The sequence below is a fragment of the Ostrinia nubilalis genome, chromosome 20, assembly GCF_963855985.1.
Source record: "Ostrinia nubilalis chromosome 20, ilOstNubi1.1, whole genome shotgun sequence".
NCBI lineage: Eukaryota > Metazoa > Arthropoda > Insecta > Lepidoptera > Crambidae > Ostrinia > Ostrinia nubilalis.
In genome coordinates this window covers 6601993-6629100 of record NC_087107.1, presented here as the reverse complement: position 1 = coordinate 6629100, position 27108 = coordinate 6601993, and the positions used below count along the sequence as shown (strand labels likewise).

Below are 27108 nucleotides of genomic sequence, written 5' to 3'. Positions count from 1 at the left end.
TCATGGACTTCATGCAATAAAACTCAAAAACATAAAAAAGTCGTTTATATTTTTATATGTTGAATAAAATATCGTTGTATATGTATAAGATAATTTACAATAAAATACTTATTGATAACAATGTGATTAGTCATACAAAACAAGGTGAACAAAATAAACAAATCTCAACCATAACTAAAAGTAACGGAAATGAAAAGGATCACCGAGGGAGATATAAAAACTCATACAACAATACCATTAAATTATATCTCTTTGAAACAAAATATACAGATTTTTAATGGTTAGAACATAAAAATAGGCTTCTACTGAGTATACGCTTTATCCATATTTTATTTAAACATATTATAATCATAATTTATTTATAAAACATGTAATTGAGATAACGTAAAAGCCCAGACAGACACCACATATTTTTATGGTATAAATTGTTTTAAATTGTGTATTTTCTTTTATTCGAAACTCTACACAGTCTACACAACCATTTCATTAGGCTTCACTGAGGCATGCATGGCACTGCGCGTCTAAGTTTTAGACAGCGCGCGATACAAAAATATTAAAATCTGTATTCTTACAAAGTCTTACTTTAACTCAATTACACGTTCTATACCAGTTGTTGAAAAGATATAACTAACTCCATATTAGAGGGTACATTGTGTCAACACATACAGTTAATATGAAATGGCCACTACATCGGGCTAGCATAAATACCCTTATTATTTATGCTACCAAACATTACAGGGAATGATCATAGTTAAATAAATAAGTAGTCACATACATTACTATAGATGATGTCTCAATTAATCATAGTAATATTACCTTACCTAAGACTTAACATACTCTTGCAATACATGGTTTATAAATGCTGACAAAATGCTCGTATGCTGGCGGTACGCAGTCTTATTAACAAGAGGTATTCTCGGTTTATTATAATTTTATATAAATACGTTTTTTGACATTAACACAGCCATATTTTATAATATTGTAAAGTTACACACTAATTTAGCGATACTTTGTAAATGTAATATAAAATACGTACTTAACTTATAATTTGTGGACAGCACTTAAAAACTAAAAAGACGTGATCAAATTGAGCAGACAGTGCCGGTACCCTGTAACTCTCACGCTCGAGCTCTGTCATGGCAACCGAGTTTAATATCCGGCTCGAAGGACCAAAAACTTACACAATAATACATACATGCTACTTATATTTAATAAGGCGTGTTTCGGAAGTACTGTTTATATTTCTTTGGTTAAGACGAAAATGCTTATAACTTATTTGTGAGTAAATAATCGAAGTTGGAACGTCTTTAAGTTAGCTTGGACTAAACGGGTGTTTCAGGTTTTTCTCCAGTACAAAAGAAAGCCCATGTTTCCTATAAGCTGGTACTTAACGTGCTCAATCCAAGCGGATAGCTAAATATAGTAATTAAAGTTAACATTAAAACTATTCAAATACAATGAGCATTACGTTATGACTTATGAGCATATCGATTACGCTAACATAAATGGAACTCGCTCGAAACGTGTACAATTTAAGTAAGCACGTCTGTCTTGAAAGCTAGCGATTTCTTCACTTAATCGTATGGTTATGACTACCTATAGAGGTAGGAATAGAGTGGGTAACTACCACTCGACGAGTCGCAATGACACTGGTGACTTGGGGGATAACAGAAAGTCAAACTGGACGTCCAAATCCCCGTCGAATTCCACTCTCCACCGCTGCATTATCTGTGGATAAAATAATAAAAAAAATTAGACCATAATGTGGTAAAAAAATTGCAACGAATCTTTTGAGAAAGAAGATAAACCAATTCATTTTTCAAAAAACACAGACGAATTGAGAACCTCATTTGTTAGAGTCAGAGAAAATGCATAAAATAGTAAATTAATGAACCATAACTTGAACTCTAAATATTATATACCTTTGCGAGCAGTAAATGTAGCTCCAACTCGACAAATCGCTTGCCCGGGCACATCCGCCGCCCTCGTCCGAAGGGCGCGACCAGCGATGCCGCGTGAGGCTCCTTGCCAACCAGCCATCTCTCTGGAATGTACTCCTGCGCACGCCAAAAGTTCTCTTCCCGACGACAAGCAGCACCAGTGTGAGCCAGCACAAACGTCTGTAACCAAAGAAAAAATATTTTATATCTATAAAAGAAGCTCTTGTCCTGCATCTCACTTGATGGAAAGTGATAATTAGGCTGAAGGTGGAAGCGAGCTTCACGCGGAATCCTCAACCACAGAGGAACTGGCTATACCTCTAACTGCCGAAACACAACAATGTTGTTAGGAAGACAGACTTAGGAAGATGGTGGTAGCTTGCCAGGCGGACTTACAATAAGCCCTACCACCACAAAATTCTGTCCCCACTGGGAATCGAATCCGGGACCTCTACATCTGAATCAGTTGGTCTTACCACTAGACCAAGAAGCGGTTAAAATGCCATAAATCAATTTGAAAAGCCAACTAATAAATCACTAACGATTCTACCGAGTGCCTAACGAACGTGCAATGCACTTTCATTAGCTTGCGTCAGTGCAATGACTTTTCCGACATCACTATCATGAACGAACCATCCAGCAGAAATCAGAGCAAAGAAATGCGAGAGTGTATTGCATCGTTATAAAAATTGCAATACAATCATTATTATTTTCACTTCCTCCATTTGCCTTCGGTAAATTAGAAGACGGCCGTACTCCTACAGTGGAGACTAAATAATTGACCTGATATTAAAGGAATTGAAGAAGGTAAAAATATAAATATGTAAAACTTTTGACGCCAGGGGCCTGATGGGTCATGTGCTGAACCATAACGCCACTCTGGGGTAAATGGGGTCACAGTGAAAAAGATCCACTGAATTGAAGACACTTACCCCAGCAGGTAGCTTATGTCCAGCCACAGTCATAGGTGCTTCCAGAAGTCTGGCCAAGAAGGGCGCGGTGGGTAGCAGCCTGAAGGCTTCGTTGATGGCCGCCCTTATGGACGGTGCTGCAGCCATCTCCTCAGCCCTGAGCTCGCCGCTGCAAGGCACTTCTGAACGTATCGTCTCTTGCCAGTCAGGTCGTCCGCTTAGCAGGTATAACAGGAATACTAGGCTGTTTGCTAACTGCAACAGAACAGATCTTTTATAAATAAACCAACAAATAAATATTGATTGATTTGAGTTTTTAAATACGACCGATGATTAATAGGGGTTGATTAATACGATTCAAGGCTTTCCTCCGATTCCAACGGCAATCAGTTATCAAATAGTTCACTTATTTTACTGCTTTAGCTCGCAAACATAAAGTAAACAACAGTATTTATAACTGTAAATAACGACTAACATACGTACTTACCGTCTCAATGCCGGCTGTGATGAAGTCGATGACGGCCGCTTTCTTGTCCCGCATGTCCAGAGCAGGGTTCTCCAGGATCTTCAGGAAGATCTCTTGCATGCCGTCATCCTGCGCGGCGCCCTTGCACCGCGACTTGGCCTCCTCCATTAGATCCGATACTATCCTGCCGAGATTTCATATTTTGGTGAAGTGGAACTTGCCTTATTAACTTGCTGTCATCCTGTTTACCATAACGTCATCATCATTCATCAACCTCGGGTTCTTTAGTCTCAATTGCAGGAGGACGACCTTGTCTAACAAAGAAGAAGAATTTTGCCTACACTACCCACGCTGGCCAGATAAGTTGCGGAGGCCCGATGTTCGCATATTTCTCCCTTAGTCGCTTCTTATGAGATCCATGGGAATGGTCTCATTCTACTCTGCTAGAACCACACGGCTAAATCATATTTAAAGCATCACAAAATATAAGCTTTTTTAAATTACGCAATGATAAGTCCAATGACTCACGTATGGATGGTCTCCTCACTCCTCGCAAAGGTTCTGTACAAGGTCGTGGGGGCAAACTTCCAGAGTGGCGCGCCGTAATACGAGTCCCTCTGGGCTCGGAAGTGCGCCTTGACCGCCGCAGCCAGGGTCGCGGCGCGCCCCGACATGCAACGCTCGAGAAACCCGAGACGGGCTCCCAGCATCAGGCCACATACGCAATGTGTGAAACGGAATAGATTTAGTGCTGGGGTATTTCTTGTATAATAAAATCGATTATTTCCGCGGTTCATTAATCGATTGCAGTGAATACTTAGTTATTAAAAACATCACAAAAATCAACTATATTTTTCGATTATTGACTTTAATAAACACATTGAAAATAAATTAATAGTTTTTAATTTAAAGAAACAGAACCAGTACTTTTTAGGAATCGTTTTTTTTTAACACGAACCATGAAATTTGAATATTATCAATAATATTTGTAATTAAAAAAACATGTTTTTTTGTTAAATAACACCTATACAAAATATTTCTCTAAAAGTAGGTTTTACTAACTCTTCGAAAAAAATCGATAGATAAATCGCTATGGTTTAGTTATGTGACATCTCTAAATCTTTCAAACTCGAAACGTCATACGGATCATCTTAGGTGAAAAAGACTATACCTACTTGATCGCTATTTTCGTCTGACAAAACAACTGGCGGGAAAATTTAAAATAAACCCATCTGCCGCGCAGGTAGTCTGTAGTTTTTTTTTAATTTCAAACCAGCTACATTGTTTTATTTTGTTTTTTGTATTCGTATAAAAAAGTTCTTACGTTATCATGAAAATATTCAACATAATATTTTGAAGATTGCTTTATTTTGCCCTGTATGGAAAAACCGGGCGATTTGGAAATCATTGGGGAAGGCCTATGTTCAGCAGTGAGTGGACGTCTTGTGGCTGAAATGATGATGGAAAAATCTAACACTTTTATACCAAAACTATTAACTACTGTGCCCCTTATTATTATTTTTTAATGATTTATTGATTGCTATGCCAGGGGAACACTGTATTAGATGTTTGTGTCGTCCCGCTCACGATTTCCCTTACCGCATTCATACATTTATTATAGGTGCAAAAAACTTAATTCGGATTACTTATACTTTTACTAATTAAATAAATTCATCTTTGATTGAGCGTGTCAAAACAATCGGCTCTTCCGTTTCTATCATTTCTCTTCCGCACGATTAATAATTTTCTCCAATTTCTCAAACTAATGATTTATTAAAATTCGAAAGTGTTGAATCGAAAATTAAATACTTGCATATTTTATTGGAATTTGACATAAGTTATATTTCCTCTATTCATGAAATCACTTCGTATCTTCGTTTCAAATTATTTTTACGAAATGACCACAAAAACTGATAATAGCTTTTGTTTATTAAAAATGTAAGTTACTAATTTTCATACAATGATAACTATGTTAAATAAAATCATGGACTTCATGCAATAAAACTCAAAAACATAAAAAAGTCGTTTATATTTTTATATGTTGAATAAAATATCGTTGTATATGTATAAGATAATTTACAATAAAATACTTATTGATAACAATGTGATTAGTCATACAAAACAAGGTGAACAAAATAAACAAATCTCAACCATAACTAAAAGTAACGGAAATGAAAAGGATCACCGAGGGAGATATAAAAACTCATACAACAATACCATTAAATTATATCTCTTTGAAACAAAATATACAGATTTTTAATGGTTAGAACATAAAAATAGGCTTCTACTGAGTATACGCTTTATCCATATTTTATTTAAACATATTATAATCATAATTTATTTATAAAACATGTAATTGAGATAACGTAAAAGCCCAGACAGACACCATATATTTTTATGGTATAAATTGTTTTAAATTGTGTATTTTCTTTTATTCGAAACTCTACACAGTCTACACAACCATTTCATTAGGCTTCACTGAGGCATGCATGGCACTGCGCGTCTAAGTTTTAGACAGCGCGCGATACAAAAATATTAAAATCTGTATTCTTACAAAGTCTTACTTTAACTCAATTACACGTTCTATACCAGTTGTTGAAAAGATATAACTAACTCCATATTAGAGGGTACATTGTGTCAACACATACAGTTAATATGAAATGGCCACTACATCGGGCTAGCATAAATACCCTTATTATTTATGCTACCAAACATTACAGGGAATGATCATAGTTAAATAAATAAGTAGTCACATACATTACTATAGATGATGTCTCAATTAATCATAGTAATATTACCTTACCTAAGACTTAACATACTCTTGCAATACATGGTTTATAAATGCTGACAAAATGCTCGTATGCTGGCGGTACGCAGTCTTATTAACAAGAGGTATTCTCGGTTTATTATAATTTTATATAAATACGTTTTTTGACATTAACACAGCCATATTTTATAATATTGTAAAGTTACACACTAATTTAGCGATACTTTGTAAATGTAATATAAAATACGTACTTAACTTATAATTTGTGGACAGCACTTAAAAACTAAAAAGACGTGATCAAATTGAGCAGACAGTGCCGGTACCCTGTAACTCTCACGCTCGAGCTCTGTCATGGCAACCGAGTTTAATATCCGGCTCGAAGGACCAAAAACTTACACAATAATACATACATGCTACTTATATTTAATAAGGCGTGTTTCGGAAGTACTGTTTATATTTCTTTGGTTAAGACGAAAATGCTTATAACTTATTTGTGAGTAAATAATCGAAGTTGGAACGTCTTTAAGTTAGCTTGGACTAAACGGGTGTTTCAGGTTTTTCTCCAGTACAAAAGAAAGCCCATGTTTCCTATAAGCTGGTACTTAACGTGCTCAATCCAAGCGGATAGCTAAATATAGTAATTAAAGTTAACATTAAAACTATTCAAATACAATGAGCATTACGTTATGACTTATGAGCATATCGATTACGCTAACATAAATGGAACTCGCTCGAAACGTGTACAATTTAAGTAAGCACGTCTGTCTTGAAAGCTAGCGATTTCTTCACTTAATCGTATGGTTATGACTACCTATAGAGGTAGGAATAGAGTGGGTAACTACCACTCGACGAGTCGCAATGACACTGGTGACTTGGGGGATAACAGAAAGTCAAACTGGACGTCCAAATCCCCGTCGAATTCCACTCTCCACCGCTGCATTATCTGTGGATAAAATAATAAAAAAAATTAGACCATAATGTGGTAAAAAAATTGCAACGAATCTTTTGAGAAAGAAGATAAACCAATTCATTTTTCAAAAAACACAGACGAATTGAGAACCTCATTTGTTAGAGTCAGAGAAAATGCATAAAATAGTAAATTAATGAACCATAACTTGAACTCTAAATATTATATACCTTTGCGAGCAGTAAATGTAGCTCCAACTCGACAAATCGCTTGCCCGGGCACATCCGCCGCCCTCGTCCGAAGGGCGCGACCAGCGATGCCGCGTGAGGCTCCTTGCCAACCAGCCATCTCTCTGGAATGTACTCCTGCGCACGCCAAAAGTTCTCTTCCCGACGACAAGCAGCACCAGTGTGAGCCAGCACAAACGTCTGTAACCAAAGAAAAAATATTTTATATCTATAAAAGAAGCTCTTGTCCTGCATCTCACTTGATGGAAAGTGATAATTAGGCTGAAGGTGGAAGCGAGCTTCACGCGGAATCCTCAACCACAGAGGAACTGGCTATACCTCTAACTGCCGAAACACAACAATGTTGTTAGGAAGACAGACTTAGGAAGATGGTGGTAGCTTGCCAGGCGGACTTACAATAAGCCCTACCACCACAAAATTCTGTCCCCACTGGGAATCGAATCCGGGACCTCTACATCTGAATCAGTTGGTCTTACCACTAGACCAAGAAGCGGTTAAAATGCCATAAATCAATTTGAAAAGCCAACTAATAAATCACTAACGATTCTACCGAGTGCCTAACGAACGTGCAATGCACTTTCATTAGCTTGCGTCAGTGCAATGACTTTTCCGACATCACTATCATGAACGAACCATCCAGCAGAAATCAGAGCAAAGAAATGCGAGAGTGTATTGCATCGTTATAAAAACTGCAATACAATCATTATTATTTTCACTTCCTCCATTTGCCTTCGGTAAATTAGAAGACGGCCGTACTCCTACAGTGGAGACTAAATAATTGACCTGATATTAAAGGAATTGAAGAAGGTAAAAATATAAATATGTAAAACTTTTGACGCCAGGGGCCTGATGGGTCATGTGCTGAACCATAACGCCACTCTGGGGTAAATGGGGTCACAGTGAAAAAGATCCACTGAATTGAAGACACTTACCCCAGCAGGTAGCTTATGTCCAGCCACAGTCATAGGTGCTTCCAGAAGTCTGGCCAAGAAGGGCGCGGTGGGTAGCAGCCTGAAGGCTTCGTTGATGGCCGCCCTTATGGACGGTGCTGCAGCCATCTCCTCAGCCCTGAGCTCGCCGCTGCAAGGCACTTCTGAACGTATCGTCTCTTGCCAGTCAGGTCGTCCGCTTAGCAGGTATAACAGGAATACTAGGCTGTTTGCTAACTGCAACAGAACAGATCTTTTATAAATAAACCAACAAATAAATATTGATTGATTTGAGTTTTTAAATACGACCGATGATTAATAGGGGTTGATTAATACGATTCAAGGCTTTCCTCCGATTCCAACGGCAATCAGTTATCAAATAGTTCACTTATTTTACTGCTTTAGCTCGCAAACATAAAGTAAACAACAGTATTTATAACTGTAAATAACGACTAACATACGTACTTACCGTCTCAATGCCGGCTGTGATGAAGTCGATGACGGCCGCTTTCTTGTCCCGCATGTCCAGAGCAGGGTTCTCCAGGATCTTCAGGAAGATCTCTTGCATGCCGTCATCCTGCGCGGCGCCCTTGCACCGCGACTTGGCCTCCTCCATTAGATCCGATACTATCCTGCCGAGATTTCATATTTTGGTGAAGTGGAACTTGCCTTATTAACTTGCTGTCATCCTGTTTACCATAACGTCATCATCATTCATCAACCTCGGGTTCTTTAGTCTCAATTGCAGGAGGACGACCTTGTCTAACAAAGAAGAAGAATTTTGCCTACACTACCCACGCTGGCCAGATAAGTTGCGGAGGCCCGATGTTCGCATATTTCTCCCTTAGTCGCTTCTTATGAGATCCATGGGAATGGTCTCATTCTACTCTGCTAGAACCACACGGCTAAATCATATTTAAAGCATCACAAAATATAAGCTTTTTTAAATTACGCAATGATAAGTCCAATGACTCACGTATGGATGGTCTCCTCACTCCTCGCAAAGGTTCTGTACAAGGTCGTGGGGGCAAACTTCCAGAGTGGCGCGCCGTAATACGAGTCCCTCTGGGCTCGGAAGTGCGCCTTGACCGCCGCAGCCAGGGTCGCGGCGCGCCCCGACATGCAACGCTCGAGAAACCCGAGACGGGCTCCCAGCATCAGGCCACATACGCAATGTGTGAAACGGAATAGATTTAGTGCTGGGGTATTTCTTGTATAATAAAATCGATTATTTCCGCGGTTCATTAATCGATTGCAGTGAATACTTAGTTATTAAAAACATCACAAAAATCAACTATATTTTTCGATTATTGACTTTAATAAACACATTGAAAATAAATTAATAGTTTTTAATTTAAAGAAACAGAACCAGTACTTTTTAGGAATCGTTTTTTTTTAACACGAACCATGAAATTTGAATATTATCAATAATATTTGTAATTAAAAAAACATGTTTTTTTGTTAAATAACACCTATACAAAATATTTCTCTAAAAGTAGGTTTTACTAACTCTTCGAAAAAAATCGATAGATAAATCGCTATGGTTTAGTTATGTGACATCTCTAAATCTTTCAAACTCGAAACGTCATACGGATCATCTTAGGTGAAAAAGACTATACCTACTTGATCGCTATTTTCGTCTGACAAAACAACTGGCGGGAAAATTTAAAATAAACCCATCTGCCGCGCAGGTAGTCTGTAGTTTTTTTTTAATTTCAAACCAGCTACATTGTTTTATTTTGTTTTTTGTATTCGTATAAAAAAGTTCTTACGTTATCATGAAAATATTCAACATAATATTTTGAAGATTGCTTTATTTTGCCCTGTATGGAAAAACCGGGCGATTTGGAAATCATTGGGGAAGGCCTATGTTCAGCAGTGAGTGGACGTCTTGTGGCTGAAATGATGATGGAAAAATCTAACACTTTTATACCAAAACTATTAACTACTGTGCCCCTTATTATTATTTTTTAATGATTTATTGATTGCTATGCCAGGGGAACACTGTATTAGATGTTTGTGTCGTCCCGCTCACGATTTCCCTTACCGCATTCATACATTTATTATAGGTGCAAAAAACTTAATTCGGATTACTTATACTTTTACTAATTAAATAAATTCATCTTTGATTGAGCGTGTCAAAACAATCGGCTCTTCCGTTTCTATCATTTCTCTTCCGCACGATTAATAATTTTCTCCAATTTCTCAAACTAATGATTTATTAAAATTCGAAAGTGTTGAATCGAAAATTAAATACTTGCATATTTTATTGGAATTTGACATAAGTTATATTTCCTCTATTCATGAAATCACTTCGTATCTTCGTTTCAAATTATTTTTACGAAATGACCACAAAAACTGATAATAGCTTTTGTTTATTAAAAATGTAAGTTACTAATTTTCATACAATGATAACTATGTTAAATAAAATCATGGACTTCATGCAATAAAACTCAAAAACATAAAAAAGTCGTTTATATTTTTATATGTTGAATAAAATATCGTTGTATATGTATAAGATAATTTACAATAAAATACTTATTGATAACAATGTGATTAGTCATACAAAACAAGGTGAACAAAATAAACAAATCTCAACCATAACTAAAAGTAACGGAAATGAAAAGGATCACCGAGGGAGATATAAAAACTCATACAACAATACCATTAAATTATATCTCTTTGAAACAAAATATACAGATTTTTAATGGTTAGAACATAAAAATAGGCTTCTACTGAGTATACGCTTTATCCATATTTTATTTAAACATATTATAATCATAATTTATTTATAAAACATGTAATTGAGATAACGTAAAAGCCCAGACAGACACCACATATTTTTATGGTATAAATTGTTTTAAATTGTGTATTTTCTTTTATTCGAAACTCTACACAGTCTACACAACCATTTCATTAGGCTTCACTGAGGCATGCATGGCACTGCGCGTCTAAGTTTTAGACAGCGCGCGATACAAAAATATTAAAATCTGTATTCTTACAAAGTCTTACTTTAACTCAATTACACGTTCTATACCAGTTGTTGAAAAGATATAACTAACTCCATATTAGAGGGTACATTGTGTCAACACATACAGTTAATATGAAATGGCCACTACATCGGGCTAGCATAAATACCCTTATTATTTATGCTACCAAACATTACAGGGAATGATCATAGTTAAATAAATAAGTAGTCACATACATTACTATAGATGATGTCTCAATTAATCATAGTAATATTACCTTACCTAAGACTTAACATACTCTTGCAATACATGGTTTATAAATGCTGACAAAATGCTCGTATGCTGGCGGTACGCAGTCTTATTAACAAGAGGTATTCTCGGTTTATTATAATTTTATATAAATACGTTTTTTGACATTAACACAGCCATATTTTATAATATTGTAAAGTTACACACTAATTTAGCGATACTTTGTAAATGTAATATAAAATACGTACTTAACTTATAATTTGTGGACAGCACTTAAAAACTAAAAAGACGTGATCAAATTGAGCAGACAGTGCCGGTACCCTGTAACTCTCACGCTCGAGCTCTGTCATGGCAACCGAGTTTAATATCCGGCTCGAAGGACCAAAAACTTACACAATAATACATACATGCTACTTATATTTAATAAGGCGTGTTTCGGAAGTACTGTTTATATTTCTTTGGTTAAGACGAAAATGCTTATAACTTATTTGTGAGTAAATAATCGAAGTTGGAACGTCTTTAAGTTAGCTTGGACTAAACGGGTGTTTCAGGTTTTTCTCCAGTACAAAAGAAAGCCCATGTTTCCTATAAGCTGGTACTTAACGTGCTCAATCCAAGCGGATAGCTAAATATAGTAATTAAAGTTAACATTAAAACTATTCAAATACAATGAGCATTACGTTATGACTTATGAGCATATCGATTACGCTAACATAAATGGAACTCGCTCGAAACGTGTACAATTTAAGTAAGCACGTCTGTCTTGAAAGCTAGCGATTTCTTCACTTAATCGTATGGTTATGACTACCTATAGAGGTAGGAATAGAGTGGGTAACTACCACTCGACGAGTCGCAATGACACTGGTGACTTGGGGGATAACAGAAAGTCAAACTGGACGTCCAAATCCCCGTCGAATTCCACTCTCCACCGCTGCATTATCTGTGGATAAAATAATAAAAAAAATTAGACCATAATGTGGTAAAAAAATTGCAACGAATCTTTTGAGAAAGAAGATAAACCAATTCATTTTTCAAAAAACACAGACGAATTGAGAACCTCATTTGTTAGAGTCAGAGAAAATGCATAAAATAGTAAATTAATGAACCATAACTTGAACTCTAAATATTATATACCTTTGCGAGCAGTAAATGTAGCTCCAACTCGACAAATCGCTTGCCCGGGCACATCCGCCGCCCTCGTCCGAAGGGCGCGACCAGCGATGCCGCGTGAGGCTCCTTGCCAACCAGCCATCTCTCTGGAATGTACTCCTGCGCACGCCAAAAGTTCTCTTCCCGACGACAAGCAGCACCAGTGTGAGCCAGCACAAACGTCTGTAACCAAAGAAAAAATATTTTATATCTATAAAAGAAGCTCTTGTCCTGCATCTCACTTGATGGAAAGTGATAATTAGGCTGAAGGTGGAAGCGAGCTTCACGCGGAATCCTCAACCACAGAGGAACTGGCTATACCTCTAACTGCCGAAACACAACAATGTTGTTAGGAAGACAGACTTAGGAAGATGGTGGTAGCTTGCCAGGCGGACTTACAATAAGCCCTACCACCACAAAATTCTGTCCCCACTGGGAATCGAATCCGGGACCTCTACATCTGAATCAGTTGGTCTTACCACTAGACCAAGAAGCGGTTAAAATGCCATAAATCAATTTGAAAAGCCAACTAATAAATCACTAACGATTCTACCGAGTGCCTAACGAACGTGCAATGCACTTTCATTAGCTTGCGTCAGTGCAATGACTTTTCCGACATCACTATCATGAACGAACCATCCAGCAGAAATCAGAGCAAAGAAATGCGAGAGTGTATTGCATCGTTATAAAAACTGCAATACAATCATTATTATTTTCACTTCCTCCATTTGCCTTCGGTAAATTAGAAGACGGCCGTACTCCTACAGTGGAGACTAAATAATTGACCTGATATTAAAGGAATTGAAGAAGGTAAAAATATAAATATGTAAAACTTTTGACGCCAGGGGCCTGATGGGTCATGTGCTGAACCATAACGCCACTCTGGGGTAAATGGGGTCACAGTGAAAAAGATCCACTGAATTGAAGACACTTACCCCAGCAGGTAGCTTATGTCCAGCCACAGTCATAGGTGCTTCCAGAAGTCTGGCCAAGAAGGGCGCGGTGGGTAGCAGCCTGAAGGCTTCGTTGATGGCCGCCCTTATGGACGGTGCTGCAGCCATCTCCTCAGCCCTGAGCTCGCCGCTGCAAGGCACTTCTGAACGTATCGTCTCTTGCCAGTCAGGTCGTCCGCTTAGCAGGTATAACAGGAATACTAGGCTGTTTGCTAACTGCAACAGAACAGATCTTTTATAAATAAACCAACAAATAAATATTGATTGATTTGAGTTTTTAAATACGACCGATGATTAATAGGGGTTGATTAATACGATTCAAGGCTTTCCTCCGATTCCAACGGCAATCAGTTATCAAATAGTTCACTTATTTTACTGCTTTAGCTCGCAAACATAAAGTAAACAACAGTATTTATAACTGTAAATAACGACTAACATACGTACTTACCGTCTCAATGCCGGCTGTGATGAAGTCGATGACGGCCGCTTTCTTGTCCCGCATGTCCAGAGCAGGGTTCTCCAGGATCTTCAGGAAGATCTCTTGCATGCCGTCATCCTGCGCGGCGCCCTTGCACCGCGACTTGGCCTCCTCCATTAGATCCGATACTATCCTGCCGAGATTTCATATTTTGGTGAAGTGGAACTTGCCTTATTAACTTGCTGTCATCCTGTTTACCATAACGTCATCATCATTCATCAACCTCGGGTTCTTTAGTCTCAATTGCAGGAGGACGACCTTGTCTAACAAAGAAGAAGAATTTTGCCTACACTACCCACGCTGGCCAGATAAGTTGCGGAGGCCCGATGTTCGCATATTTCTCCCTTAGTCGCTTCTTATGAGATCCATGGGAATGGTCTCATTCTACTCTGCTAGAACCACACGGCTAAATCATATTTAAAGCATCACAAAATATAAGCTTTTTTAAATTACGCAATGATAAGTCCAATGACTCACGTATGGATGGTCTCCTCACTCCTCGCAAAGGTTCTGTACAAGGTCGTGGGGGCAAACTTCCAGAGTGGCGCGCCGTAATACGAGTCCCTCTGGGCTCGGAAGTGCGCCTTGACCGCCGCAGCCAGGGTCGCGGCGCGCCCCGACATGCAACGCTCGAGAAACCCGAGACGGGCTCCCAGCATCAGGCCACATACGGCTGGAGACAAAAAACAACAATGGGTAGTGGACGCCGATATCCAAAATTCCAAGAGAACTTCTTAAACACTTCATTCTAGCCCTGAAAGCTCTAATAGTGATTAAGTTCGAAAACTGGTGATGTCATTATCCTCTTCGTCATGATACAAACTCTATAGGCTCTCCATATTATTTTATCGTAGAATTTATGTTCAATGAGGAAAACTGTTTTAATCTATTATGTAACGATCACTGTATGCTATACTATATTTACCTACTCGTACCTTCCACCAATTCCATTTATGTAAAGGATGTCAAACAACCTTCAGTTCAGCCTACACTAAAATCTTGATAATTATGATTAGATTTGATCAGCTACCTTATCGAGATGTTAATGTAGGCTGCCAGGCCCGCATTTCAATTAGGCTAAAGTAAAACCTAGTCTACCTAGTTTTATAAATAAGCGCCTATCTAATCTGACGCAATATTTCGAAACGCTAGAATTTTGAAATGTCAAAGAAAAATATTGCCTATCACTATACCTGTTCGCCGGCCTCATAAAAATGCCTATCTTTAAAAAACTGGTTCTAATTCCCGACTAATGCACCGGCTCGTAAACACATTCCCAGTCGATGTACAAATATTAGTTAATCTTTAATATTATGTCCACGCCTAAAAGCTCACGTTTCTCTCCGAAACCTAATTACAAAACATCCGCTTGCACTGATAAGTTGTCCGAGTCCCAGCGACTTCGTAGTAATGCAATACATTTCTAATGATGCACTGCTTGCAGTACGATGGCCGCCAGAGCTATTTCTAAGATATCTGACCCACATTCTCCTTATCTCTAGACGTAATTTTCTCGTCATGATGGTCCATCACACACATAGCATCACTTGTTTACGCCCTTCCATATTATCGTAGTGAAACTTCATATCGCAAACAAAGAGTGAATCATCTAACCCAGACTGTATCCAGGCAAGTAAATAACTTAAACACTTCCTGTAAAATAAATTTACCGGTGAAGATTACAAAATATTGAATCGTAATAAAAATAACATTGAATAACACTACGCAATACCTATTATCTTCTGATACTCCAAATAATTGCTGCGCCTCATTGAACCGATTTTATAAATATAAAAAGTTGTTATTGTAACAAATGAACTCGTTAATCTTTAATAACGCAGTAATAAATTAAATAAGTAACTGCTTTGAGATATTCTCAGAGGATGATGTATTTTCTGAGAAGCATTGAGTAAAGTAGGAAGCTTTGTCTAGCCGATATGAATAATCATCATTATAATTCAGAAGTTACCTTATCTTTATGCCACAAGAGTTATTGAAAATCTGTTATCGGTACCGCAATAAAAAAACGATTTAAAAATGATAATAATGCAGACAGTCTGTAGACAGACAACTGATATTTTGTTCTTGGCTTTATCTGTTTGAAATAACTAATTGCTTACGAGAAGAACGCAGCTTAACAGATAAACGGATACTGTATAACGGTTAAACATTTAACGGTCTTCAACTTCTTAAGTAATTAAATTGATAAGTTATTATTGGTGATACTAAACCTTTATTATATTGGTAGGAAAGTCCATTCTACAGTCATTATTGTAATTATGGTCTAAAGATATCACGCCAATAAAAATAAAAGACGAGCTTATGAACATGCGCGGAACAGTTACAATTTGCTATATTTATGAAAAGCTAGTTAGAAGAACATGACTTACATTCCAACCCCATCCTATTGGTGAGCTGATCGAAGCCGAAGACGGTGCCATCTCCAGCTCGGCAGGAGTGCAGCAGACCAAGGAAGTCATCACAGACGCTGTTCAGCTCTGGCAAAAAGTTCTGCATGGTGTGTGGACTGGTCAACTCCGCTGTTAGATGCCTACGGAGGTGATACCATTTCTCGCCCTGCCTGGAAAAAGTGAAAACTAAATTAATGAATAAAATAACACTCATTAAATAATACATTTTCCTATTACATTATTAGGGGTCATAAGGGGTCGTCATAAGCAAAAAATACTACATTTCCTAGCGCAAACATTTTCGCACAAGAATTTTCTTTAGAATTTTCCGCAGAAAAAGGAGAGTCCGCACATATAAAATTATTTAAAAGCTACTATCTAACTAAAGTTACAGATTGTACTACCTTGATAGAGGCTTTAATATTTCATAAAAAATATCTATCTATTAATAGAGACGTAGGTATAGTCATACAGGAAAAGAACTTTGCATAGTTATAAAAACTTGAGCCAATGCTGCGCAGTTGTCTAGCCTACGTGACTGGCACCTAAATCCTTGCTAAAATACAAGTAGGTATGTATCATAACATTGCCTATAGAAAGGAACCATTTCCCTTTACAAAATAAGGATTATTCTTGACTTAACACCACCACTATTTTCATAGAAGAAAAAAGGTTATTCGCTATTTGCACTCGTCTTATTAGATCGTTTGAAATGTGGATTTTAATATCCTTAGGTTTCAGACTCATTGGCTTCCCTCAAAGCAATATCCTATTGCGAATTGTAGGTATATCACCATTTATGTACCTACGTTCGTACTCGAAAATCTCTGGTTCGAAGGAGAGAATTCATCTAACCACTGAATAAATTAATTAAAGGGTCGTAACTTTACTTTCAAAATGTATCCGTTTTCCTTATTTCACTGCCTATTCTTCACGTCTTTTGCGTCGTAACTATAATGTTCTCGTATATTATTTTATTCTTAATCTAAATATAGGTTTGTTTTTTATGCTTTCTCGTGACCGAGGTTAAAGCACCCACTGCGAATGAATAGGCGGCTAAGTAACTAACAACTAACAATAAAACTGACTTATCGAAATCACGCTCAACTACCATGCTAAATATAAGCATCCATTTTATTTGCCGAATAAATTGTATCTGCTTAATAATCTATTATGTTTTTTTGCATGCGCAGTCTCTCAACCTGTCTGTCTATGCCATGTCAACAAAATAAATACTTTTTTGCGGTTTCTTGCTGGACGTTATCGGAAATCAATAAATAACTTAGATGCTAAGCGGTTTTAAGATTTTAAAAGATTTGTTAGTTTTTGATGTGAAGTGGATTCTCCTTGATTGTCCACCTTCTTGCGATCCAGAACCAGATTGTCTTCTTTAAATCGGTAATTAAGAAAGCGTATGCTGCCTAAGCGTTTTTATCTTATACCTAGAAAAACGCACATAGAGCTTCCTTGTTTATTATTACGGCCTTTAATTTCATGTAAGATTCCCCGCAGACGCTACAGGCGATAGTTTGGTCAGCTTCTAATTGGTATGAGGAACCCCAAATCGGTGTGAGTATTTTTAGCAGCCCTATTTTTTTATGCAAAAAAGGCAGTTATTTGACCACAATCGCACCTAATGTTAAGTATTTATCGGCCGACAAAAAGTCTATAGTCTGCGGAGACTAATAGAACAGTTTTCTGATAAATTCCTGGTCACAACAGGTACTTACCTATCTACGAAGGCTGTAAACATTGCAGTATCTGCATTTACCCCAGATTAATAAGCACTATAAAATCCTCAGGTTATCGTGAGTGCAAATAGCATGTCCGGAACGAAAATAACACTATCATTAATAGCACGAAGACAAAACAAACATTTTAATTTCAATTAGGTATCATAAATTACCTGTGCAAATCGAATGTCTCTACTCAATTAAATAATGCCAATGCCAAACTGTCAGAGATCGCGGGTTCGATCCCCAGACAATACTATCATATCTAAAACATTTTCATGTAAAATTTTGCCAGGACCAGATCATAATGGCTAGCATTGTAACTTTTATCAGATCTCATGTAGAGCTAAAAGCTTCTTACTCTACTCGCCCTAGCTAAACAAACTCTATACTTTAGTTAGAATATGTGCCGCGGATAGGGTTGCCAGGCGTTCGGCTTTAGCCGGACATGTTTGCCTTTTTACGGTCTTGTCCGGCCAAATATTGTCTTGTCCGGCCTGTCCGGCTTTTATTTATACTTCAATGCCAATATGAAGCGCACGCATCAGGATGTTGGGCAACCGATAGCTCATGAGTGAGTACTATTTCACTCATGAGCTATGATACTAATTGAAACCCCCTCCCCCCCCCCCCGTCACATGTCCGGCTTTTAGGGTAAAATGTCCGGCCAAATGACGCACAGAGTCCGGCTTTTGTGTTTTTGGACCTGGCAACCCTAGCCGCGGACGTTTTCACCGCCCATAGTTTGATATTGCTTACTCTATCCGTTTTTGTAACGTACACATAAGCTTAGTTCGGGGCTAGATGAAACTGTGTAAGTAGCCCACTTACTAATACCCTACCCTATTTATTATAAGGAGAGGTTTACCATGGGAATTCTACATAAGATCAGCAATTCAGCATAGGTAGGTACTCACTCGTTAACAAGCCCAGTGGACGCGTATCTATCAGGCCGGCTCCTCCGGTACACCTGCACGATCTCCGTGGGGGGCCGATAGGGCCTCTGGGCCGGGGTCCACAGGTCCTGGGCCGCCCGTTCCGCTATGGACACCACCATGGCGCCCCCCAGAGATTTGAAATATTTTACCTGTATTCATTGACTGGTGCCCATGTGCTCACTTCGGGGCTAGATGACGCTGCATGACCAAGGATATTTATTTACTAAATGCCTGCCTAAGATACCGTGATAAGGACAGGTTTACCAGAGAAATACTACATTATAAATATCTACTTACTCGTTAACAAGCCCAGTGGACGCGTATCTATCAGGCCGGCTCCTCCGGTACACCTGCACGATCTCCGTGGGGGGCCGATAGGGCCTCTTGGCCGGGGTCCGCAGCACCGCGTCCAGGGCCGCGCGCTCCGCTATGGACACCACCATGTCGCCCCCCAGAGATTTGAAATATGTTACCTGTATTCATTGTCTGGTACCCATATGCTTACTTCGGGGCTAGATGGCGCTGCATGACCAAGGATATTTATTTACTAAATGCCTGCCTAAGATACCGTGATAAGGACAGGTTTACCAGAGAAATACTACATAATAAATATCTACTTACTTGTTAACAAGCCCAGTGGACGCGTATCTATCAGGCCGGCTCCTCCGGTACACCTGGACGATCTCTGTGGGGGGCTGATAGGGCCTCTGGGCCGGGGTCCAGGTCCTGGGCCGCCCGTTCCGCTATGGACACCACCATGGCGCCCCCCAGAGATTTGAAATATGTTACCTGTATTCATTGACTGGTGCCCATGTGCTTACTTCGGGGCTAGATGACGCTGCATGGTCAAGGATATTTATTTACTAAATGTCTGCCTAAGATACCATTTTAAGGATAGGTTTACCAGAGAAATACTACAGAATAAATATCTACTTACTCGTTAACAAGCCCAGTGGACGCGTATCTATCAGGCCGGCTCCTCCGGTACACCTGCACGATCTCCGTGGGGGGCCGATAGGGCCTCTTGGCCGGGGTTCGTAGCACCGCGTCCAGGGCCGCGCGCTCCGCTATGGACACCACCATGGCGCCCCCTGGCGTCGTCTCCGCGAACACCGGCCCGTAACGCCTGAACATGTCTGCGTGCAAATCTCTCATTGTGACAGCGGGTGCAATCGTACAATTCGCTTCAGCAGCATTAACAAGACCGAAATAAAAATAATGATTAGCTTTTACACGCGGATTTGCCCGAGTTTTCGGCCAGAAAGACTTTAACCCTTCAATTCCTCGTGAATCGAGACACAAAAGAAATGAAATTGTTACGTGGTCCTGCGACCGCTTGGGGTTTGATAGGAACGCGAGTGTCCTCCTTTCAAATAAAACTGGGATAAAAACTATCCTGTTATTCCCTGTGTTTGGTATGTCCAAATTAAATAGTACAAACGGTAACATATTGACCGACAGACTGAATTACTTTCGCATTCATAACATTGGTATAGAAACCACTAACTGCAATGTCAAGGGCAGGATTGGCCTTGTTAGATGAACGTGCTTACTTTATGCATTTAAGAAAATTTATTTTAAGCATAAATAGTTGGAAAAGCGAGAAAAATGCTGCAGAAGTGAAGGAAGGTAAACATAAAAATAATAGCAGTGAAGTACAGTACCGATTCGTTGTATAATAAAGCTATAAATATAAAAATCTCGTAATAACAACTAAAAAAAACGTTAAACAAAAACAGCAGCTGATTGAATTAAATCCATAACTGGTTCCGCTAATGGGATACATTTGTAAATCATTTTATATTAATTAAACTAACAGGTGGTAATACGGAAAGGCTGTCAAACACTTTAAATATAGCAGGGTTACAAAGGTTTATTTTGTACCGTAAAGTAGTAAGAAGGTACTAAATTATAAAACTATAATTAAGTAGGGGTTTTCCATTATCTACGAGTATAAATAACATCTCAACTTCTTTTATTTTATAAAAACAACGAATTGGGAGAAAAACGACGAAAAAAACAAACATAGTTGCCCTTGTATGGTTACATAATATGATAGTACCTATGGATCTCCTTGTCAAGGTGCCTTTCCCCATTTTATTTGGGGTCGCCCTCCTTGTTCTAAGGCACCACAGACAGTCTGGGTTGTATGTTATATGAGCATGCACCAAAATGTTTAGATTAAGTAAAAATTTTTTCAGGATCTGATATCTCTATTGGAGCAAGTAGAACCAGATTTACCGCAAGCCTGTCAAAGTCTTCAAATGTAACAGGTTTATTTAGCACGTATGCCTTGGAATATCAATTTAGCTCCACACAACCACCACTCAAACCGGTATAATCAAGATATCATGGAGTCTATTACATATCCTTAGCCGGCCACACTGTTTTACTAATGAGCTGTCATAAAAATTATGTAAGTGTTCCATCAAATGTGCTAATTATGTTACATTTTAATAATATTTCTGTTATTTTCCACGCCAATCGTAAAGCATTTAATATGAAAATCCTTTGTAGTAAATTAGTACGAGTATTTAAATTCTATTTGTAAGCCCATGATGAGTCTAACGTCCAAAGTTTATCAAACATTTAGGTATGTAAATTAAACACATACCTACCTATTTATCATTTTATGTGACCGTTATTACAATTTACGAAGTAGAAAAAAACACCTTGTAACTGTTTACATTTTAGCATAGCAAATAATCGTATACCACAATAAGTAACCGGTGATAACAGAGCATTAACTTCACGCATCTTTCAGCAATCGGGCATTCATCTCTTAATTCAATTTCATCATATAAAACCAATTTGAATATCTCACCTTCATAAGCTTCGTGGAGTTTATTCATCTTGTAACGGCTCCAGAACAGCCAACGCGTTCCAAGGAACGGTAGAGCTGGTGGGCCAGGGAGCCTGGCGGCGTGCTTGGCGTCTGCTGCGCGAGCCACCAAGGCGGTGACAGCCACCAGAACAGCCGCCACTAGAAGCACCAGGGTAGGAACTCCCGACCAGTCGACCAGGGGAGGCGAAGACGAAGCGTGCATCTGTGGGCAAAATGAAAGCTGTTGTAGTTTCCTGTTGGAAGAATAAAAGGGTACGCCGAAAAAATTATTGTGAACTAAGTTTAAAATTATTTTCAATTCAAGAATATCATATAAATAGACCTATTCTCATAAAAGCTTCCGCTTGACGATGATTGATAACGACGACGATTGATATATCCTATCAGTTAACATGGTAAGTAATTAGCAATCCGTTTTTCAACTTCCTGTTATGAAACTTGACCGAAATTGTAATTATGGACTCATAGCATCCCGCTTTTTACTTACCAGTAGATACTAGTAGGTATATTTGATACCAGTATAATAATAGTACCTACCTACCTACCGCATGCCTTATCAGTGTCTTACGAAATTTCATGTTCAAGAGCGTATGCCAGGTTCAGTGGACTTTCGCGTCTTATTTTTATTAGTCATCGATATCGAACGGCTAAATCTACATGTTCAGGTTTCGGATGAATTTGTTTGCTATCACGGTCGTTGACCCCGGCGGCGCCAGAGGCGGCGCGGGAGTTGATGATGTCGACGCAGCGCTCTTGACATTGGCTTTGCGTAACTGTCGCTTACGTAACCAACGTTACGACCACCACGCACGCGACGTCAACGTACGAAGACCGCATGCAACAGCTCTCCGCATACCTATCGACACTGATGCACATACCATCACTTTTTTATTTCAACGGACCTGTCCCGAAATGGTAGTTAACGGGAATTCCAGTTTTCCGAACCCACTGCGAATACTTAACGAGTTCCTTGAAATGCGGACCGTAGTTTGCACAGTAACCGACCCCGGTTTAAAGTAACGGGCAGATATCAGATGGGAGATAAGTACACATCACCCTTTGAGTACCAGTTTGCACTTAGCGACAACAAACAGGATTTGTATAACAGCAATTTATACCAGTTGATATCCCTTTTAATCTGAGGGCTCGTCTACTAACCTACTCTACTAGATAGCTACTTAGTAGAGTCAGATTTCATGGGTGTCATTGCTACGGTTACATGGTTCAGTGAACTTCAGAGCCGTCTAGTCAAATGGTTAGTTTGAAAGCTTACACATATTTACCATAAGAGCCAGTATTTGGCTATGTTGTGTATAATTCCAGTCAAAGCTTTGTTGTATTCATTTTCATCAAGAAGCACATCAAAGTTTGTAATAGAAGTTACTACCTCTAATTAATACATATTATTAATTTTCCAAACTTTATACAACTTAGAATTTGCAAATATTGTGAAACCAGCATATTAGTAATGCTTAACTATATCAATCAAAGTGTCATCGCAGCGGCCAACAAAGTGAACATGACCGAGTTAGGCTCGTCATTCATAAATCAAGCTAGACTACAACTAGGCTAGACCCAGTGCACTTCAGATAACCAGTTGTTGTTAAAACTGACCCAAATTATTGTGCTATCAGAACACGAAACAATAAATCAATAAGACTAACGCCCGTATTCACACGATGCTTCGAACGCACAGCATTGAATAGAGCTCTGTGGTTGGTTCGTGTGTGACCCTGTGCGTCCTGTGAGACCTCATAGTAATGGTTGTGAATACGGGCACAATAAGGGCGTAGGTACTAGTGTTGTTTGTAACTGAATGTACGTGAGCTTTTGTTGTGCTTTTAAGTTTAGTGAGGAGTAATGTGTTTAGTGGATTCTTTTACTGTAACTTTGAGCAGCTTTTCTTATCGTAAAAAGAAATAACTTCTGTAACTGGTTCTAGTTTCATTTTTACACGTTATTTACCTTAGAAGGAAGGGATAAGATTTGAGTTTTTTTTATGTTAGCCTCTTTTAGACACCGTTTTCAGTAGATCATCGGACGATAGTTCCTTAGACTTATTGATTTAAAACAAAGCACTGCGGATATTAATGTTTACTATAGTAATATTTTGTATAGGGAATAATTAGATTCAGTTACAAAGAACTCTACATAGTTTAAAATAAAGTTATAATTTATTGTAAGTTGATGTAATCATTCGAGTAGGTATCTGACCGGAGATGGCGACAAATTGCCGATGTTTATACTTAAATGTATTGTTTTTTCACTTTATCGGCAATCAATTAGCAAGGAAAGTGAACACGTTTAACCCTGAGATAAAAGTATTGAAAGAAAAACACACTTTATCTTTCGACACTTATTATTCATAAGTACCTAACTTACGCAAATTATGGTACTTACATTAAGATAAATCTATAAGTTGGTTTTTACAGTCCAATCCATACTTAAGTATATGCACTTGCGAGAAAAATATGGCAATTTACACGTTGAAGTTTCCTCATAGTGCATGTAAGCGATTTGTTTTCTTTCAGTGCTACAACTTTATAATACTTGTCGTACGTAGCTAGCTACTTTTTTGGTTCATTGCGCATTCCTACTAAAATGACATATAGTTTCTGGGTCAATTTGAAATTAACTTTCAACTTTTTAACTGACAGGTACCTACTTTGTAAAGTTAACAATTAAGTGCTCTAACCAAGTCCTACACAATCGCACAAATATTTAAAAAATGCAGTAGATCCTACTCTGTAGGTAATAGGTAGGTATGTGAGGCATTACAAAGACAGACTGGTGGGCGGAACAAAAACTTTACTGACGTGATAGGTCAGTCTGCGAATGGAGCCTTGTTTCTTTAGGGTACTGTGTTTGTTTAGAAAAAATCAACAATTCTAAGGGTTTTAACGAGGCGTTACTTGAATGTGCAGTATTGATAAATTAATGCAATCCTAAAACCATAAAACAACGGAAAAATTATTAAAAATAAGGAAATATAAGCTTATGTCTTTACATCTATAAAACCAGGCAAAATGTTGCTTTTCCGACTTTTACAAAATATGTATGCAATGTAGAGTGCCTATCTATCTAATATAATTATAATATAGTGCAGGCCTTTTACTTTCCTTTCTTATCGTGTTTTTATTTTATTTTTTTGATGACTTTGAAATTCGTAGACAAAACACGACACGTGTATTTTATTACCAAGATGTAGTAGTACCTATCTTGTTGATACATTCAAACACAGTCAAGACTTTTTCTACGCTATTCATATTTTACCGTACTTACTGCTATTAAAGCAGTCCAAATAACTCTTTAATTCAGTTACACCTTGTATAGAAACAATGTTTATAAAATCTTAATTGCGCATGCCGTCAGATTCCTTGGAATCACAAACGTGGGCGAGTCCGGCATCACCGCTATAATTAAAAAAATAATTCAGCTAGAATAATTACTGCGGGCATTATAGAACAGATGCAGTCGCAGACATCAATTGATTTTCTTAATTGGCTTTTTAACCGATCGGCGGCAGTGCTCCAGACAAGCTCTGAATTTAGCCAACCCCAAACAAAACGCAAAAAAGGACCCGGATCGATTTTGTTGCAGTGCCAACCGAAATATCCAGAGGACACGTTTTAATTGCTTTTAACCTTGAATTTGGAACAGATTATTTTGGGCGATAAATCAAACTTATTTTATTGGATGAGTTCAGTCTATTATAAAAAGGTCAGTTTTAATTGCTTTCGTGTTTAAACATCTATAGGGGGTAATCGCTAAAAGTGGAGTGGTCCGATTCTGCAAATTATTTTACATAAACATATCAAAACTATCATATTTCTACCTACCTGGATGACAGGCTACTTTTCATCCAAATACGGGAAAAGTCTCTACTGAAGTTTTCCGAGCTTAAAAGCTCAAACAGGCTACTTTTCATCTAAATACGGGAAATATTTCTACTGAAGTTTTCCGAGCTTTATAAGCTTAAATTTTTTGGTTATAGTATTATAGGTACGGTGTATCCCCTGAAAATCAGGCACTTACTGGGTGAGCCCAGTAACATAAGAGGAACCGCGAACAAAGGTAGTGATTAATAACAATGCAGATTATAAAAGGTGAAGGTTGAAGCTCCTAATATCAAAACCTCAATTTGTAATATCGGCCTTGTTTCAGCACGTATTCAATTACAGGTAGAAAAAGCCTGCATGCACAGCAAAAATTAATAAATGAAAATAATAGCAAAAAGTACATTCATTATGAATATAGTGCAGATTAATTAATTTCCTTGGCGCATTAGATTCTTAATTTATTATTTTAAATTCAAATGAGAAAACGATTTAACGATAAAAATAATAAGTACTTGTTTGTGAATGGATAATGAACTTGTGTGAAGTTGAAGGTCGCTGGAATACAATAAACTCTATTTACCTTAATGTGGCTATATTTTGCGTGCCTACAGCGGTTTAGAGATAAGATTAGGTAGTAACAAACATCCCTTGAAGTGGTGAAGGGTATCAGACGATGTTCTATATTCAAAATAATGTTCAAGGACACGTTATAAATAACGTCGCGTCAATGAATCGTCGGCCCTGCCGATAAACGTATTTAAACCACATTTTAATTCAATTCTGGTGGCATTCATGTAAATGGAAATGCGTGCCCTAAGCAGTTATTAGAATATGCAAAGCGTTGTTCACTTCACTTTCTTGATTAAAATATATAAATATTGTTTAGTGATCGACGCATCGCAACTCTTCGGTGTTGCAAATGTCAATAGTTTAAATCATCATCATTAATGACAGTCAAAACAGGTGATTGGATTTGTTTATTTGCTACGAGAATGTGTGTTTTTGGTGTTAAATTACTTGCATAAAGACTCAATAACAACAACAAGCATTACCTAATTATAGCCTCTCTCAATAACATAACAACATTATATTCACGAATGTTTTCGTATAAATACATAATGTTAACTTCTAGGTAGGTACGTGTGTAACTTAGGAATGATATCAGTCTGTTGGCAGATAATGGAGCTAGGAAGCAGGCCATGGCAAACTAATTAAAAATCACTACTCAAGCTAATCTTTATTTATAAAAGCGAAACCTTATAAAATAACATAGCGCGTTTAGTTTAACTAACCCTTTCGCGACCACTGCGCGTGACGCACAGCGAGGCTCCAGGCCGGTGGACCTGAACTGGCTTGAACAGCTGTACCGAGGGCAT

General features: G+C 38.1%; 1 protein-coding gene and 1 pseudogene across 2 annotated transcripts; both read right to left on the bottom strand.

The window, feature by feature from the left end:
* Positions 1 to 30: 30 nt before the first annotated feature.
* On the bottom strand, positions 31 to 27108 carry LOC135081820 (uncharacterized; annotated as a pseudogene).
* LOC135081541 (ecdysone 20-monooxygenase) lies at positions 5734 to 9333 on the bottom strand. Of its 2 annotated transcripts, none has more exons than XM_063976273.1 (5): positions 9145 to 9333; positions 8638 to 8800; positions 8172 to 8405; positions 7222 to 7419; positions 5734 to 7027 (listed from the first exon to the last, which is right to left on the bottom strand). In XM_063976273.1, exons 1-5 carry the CDS (start codon positions 9324 to 9326, stop codon positions 6923 to 6925), a joined length of 882 nt encoding a protein of 293 aa, XP_063832343.1. In that variant the 5' UTR covers positions 9327 to 9333; the 3' UTR covers positions 5734 to 6922. The 2 variants fall into 2 exon arrangements, with proteins under 2 accessions (XP_063832343.1, XP_063832344.1); XM_063976274.1 differs by having other exon boundaries at positions 8638 to 8795; positions 9145 to 9222.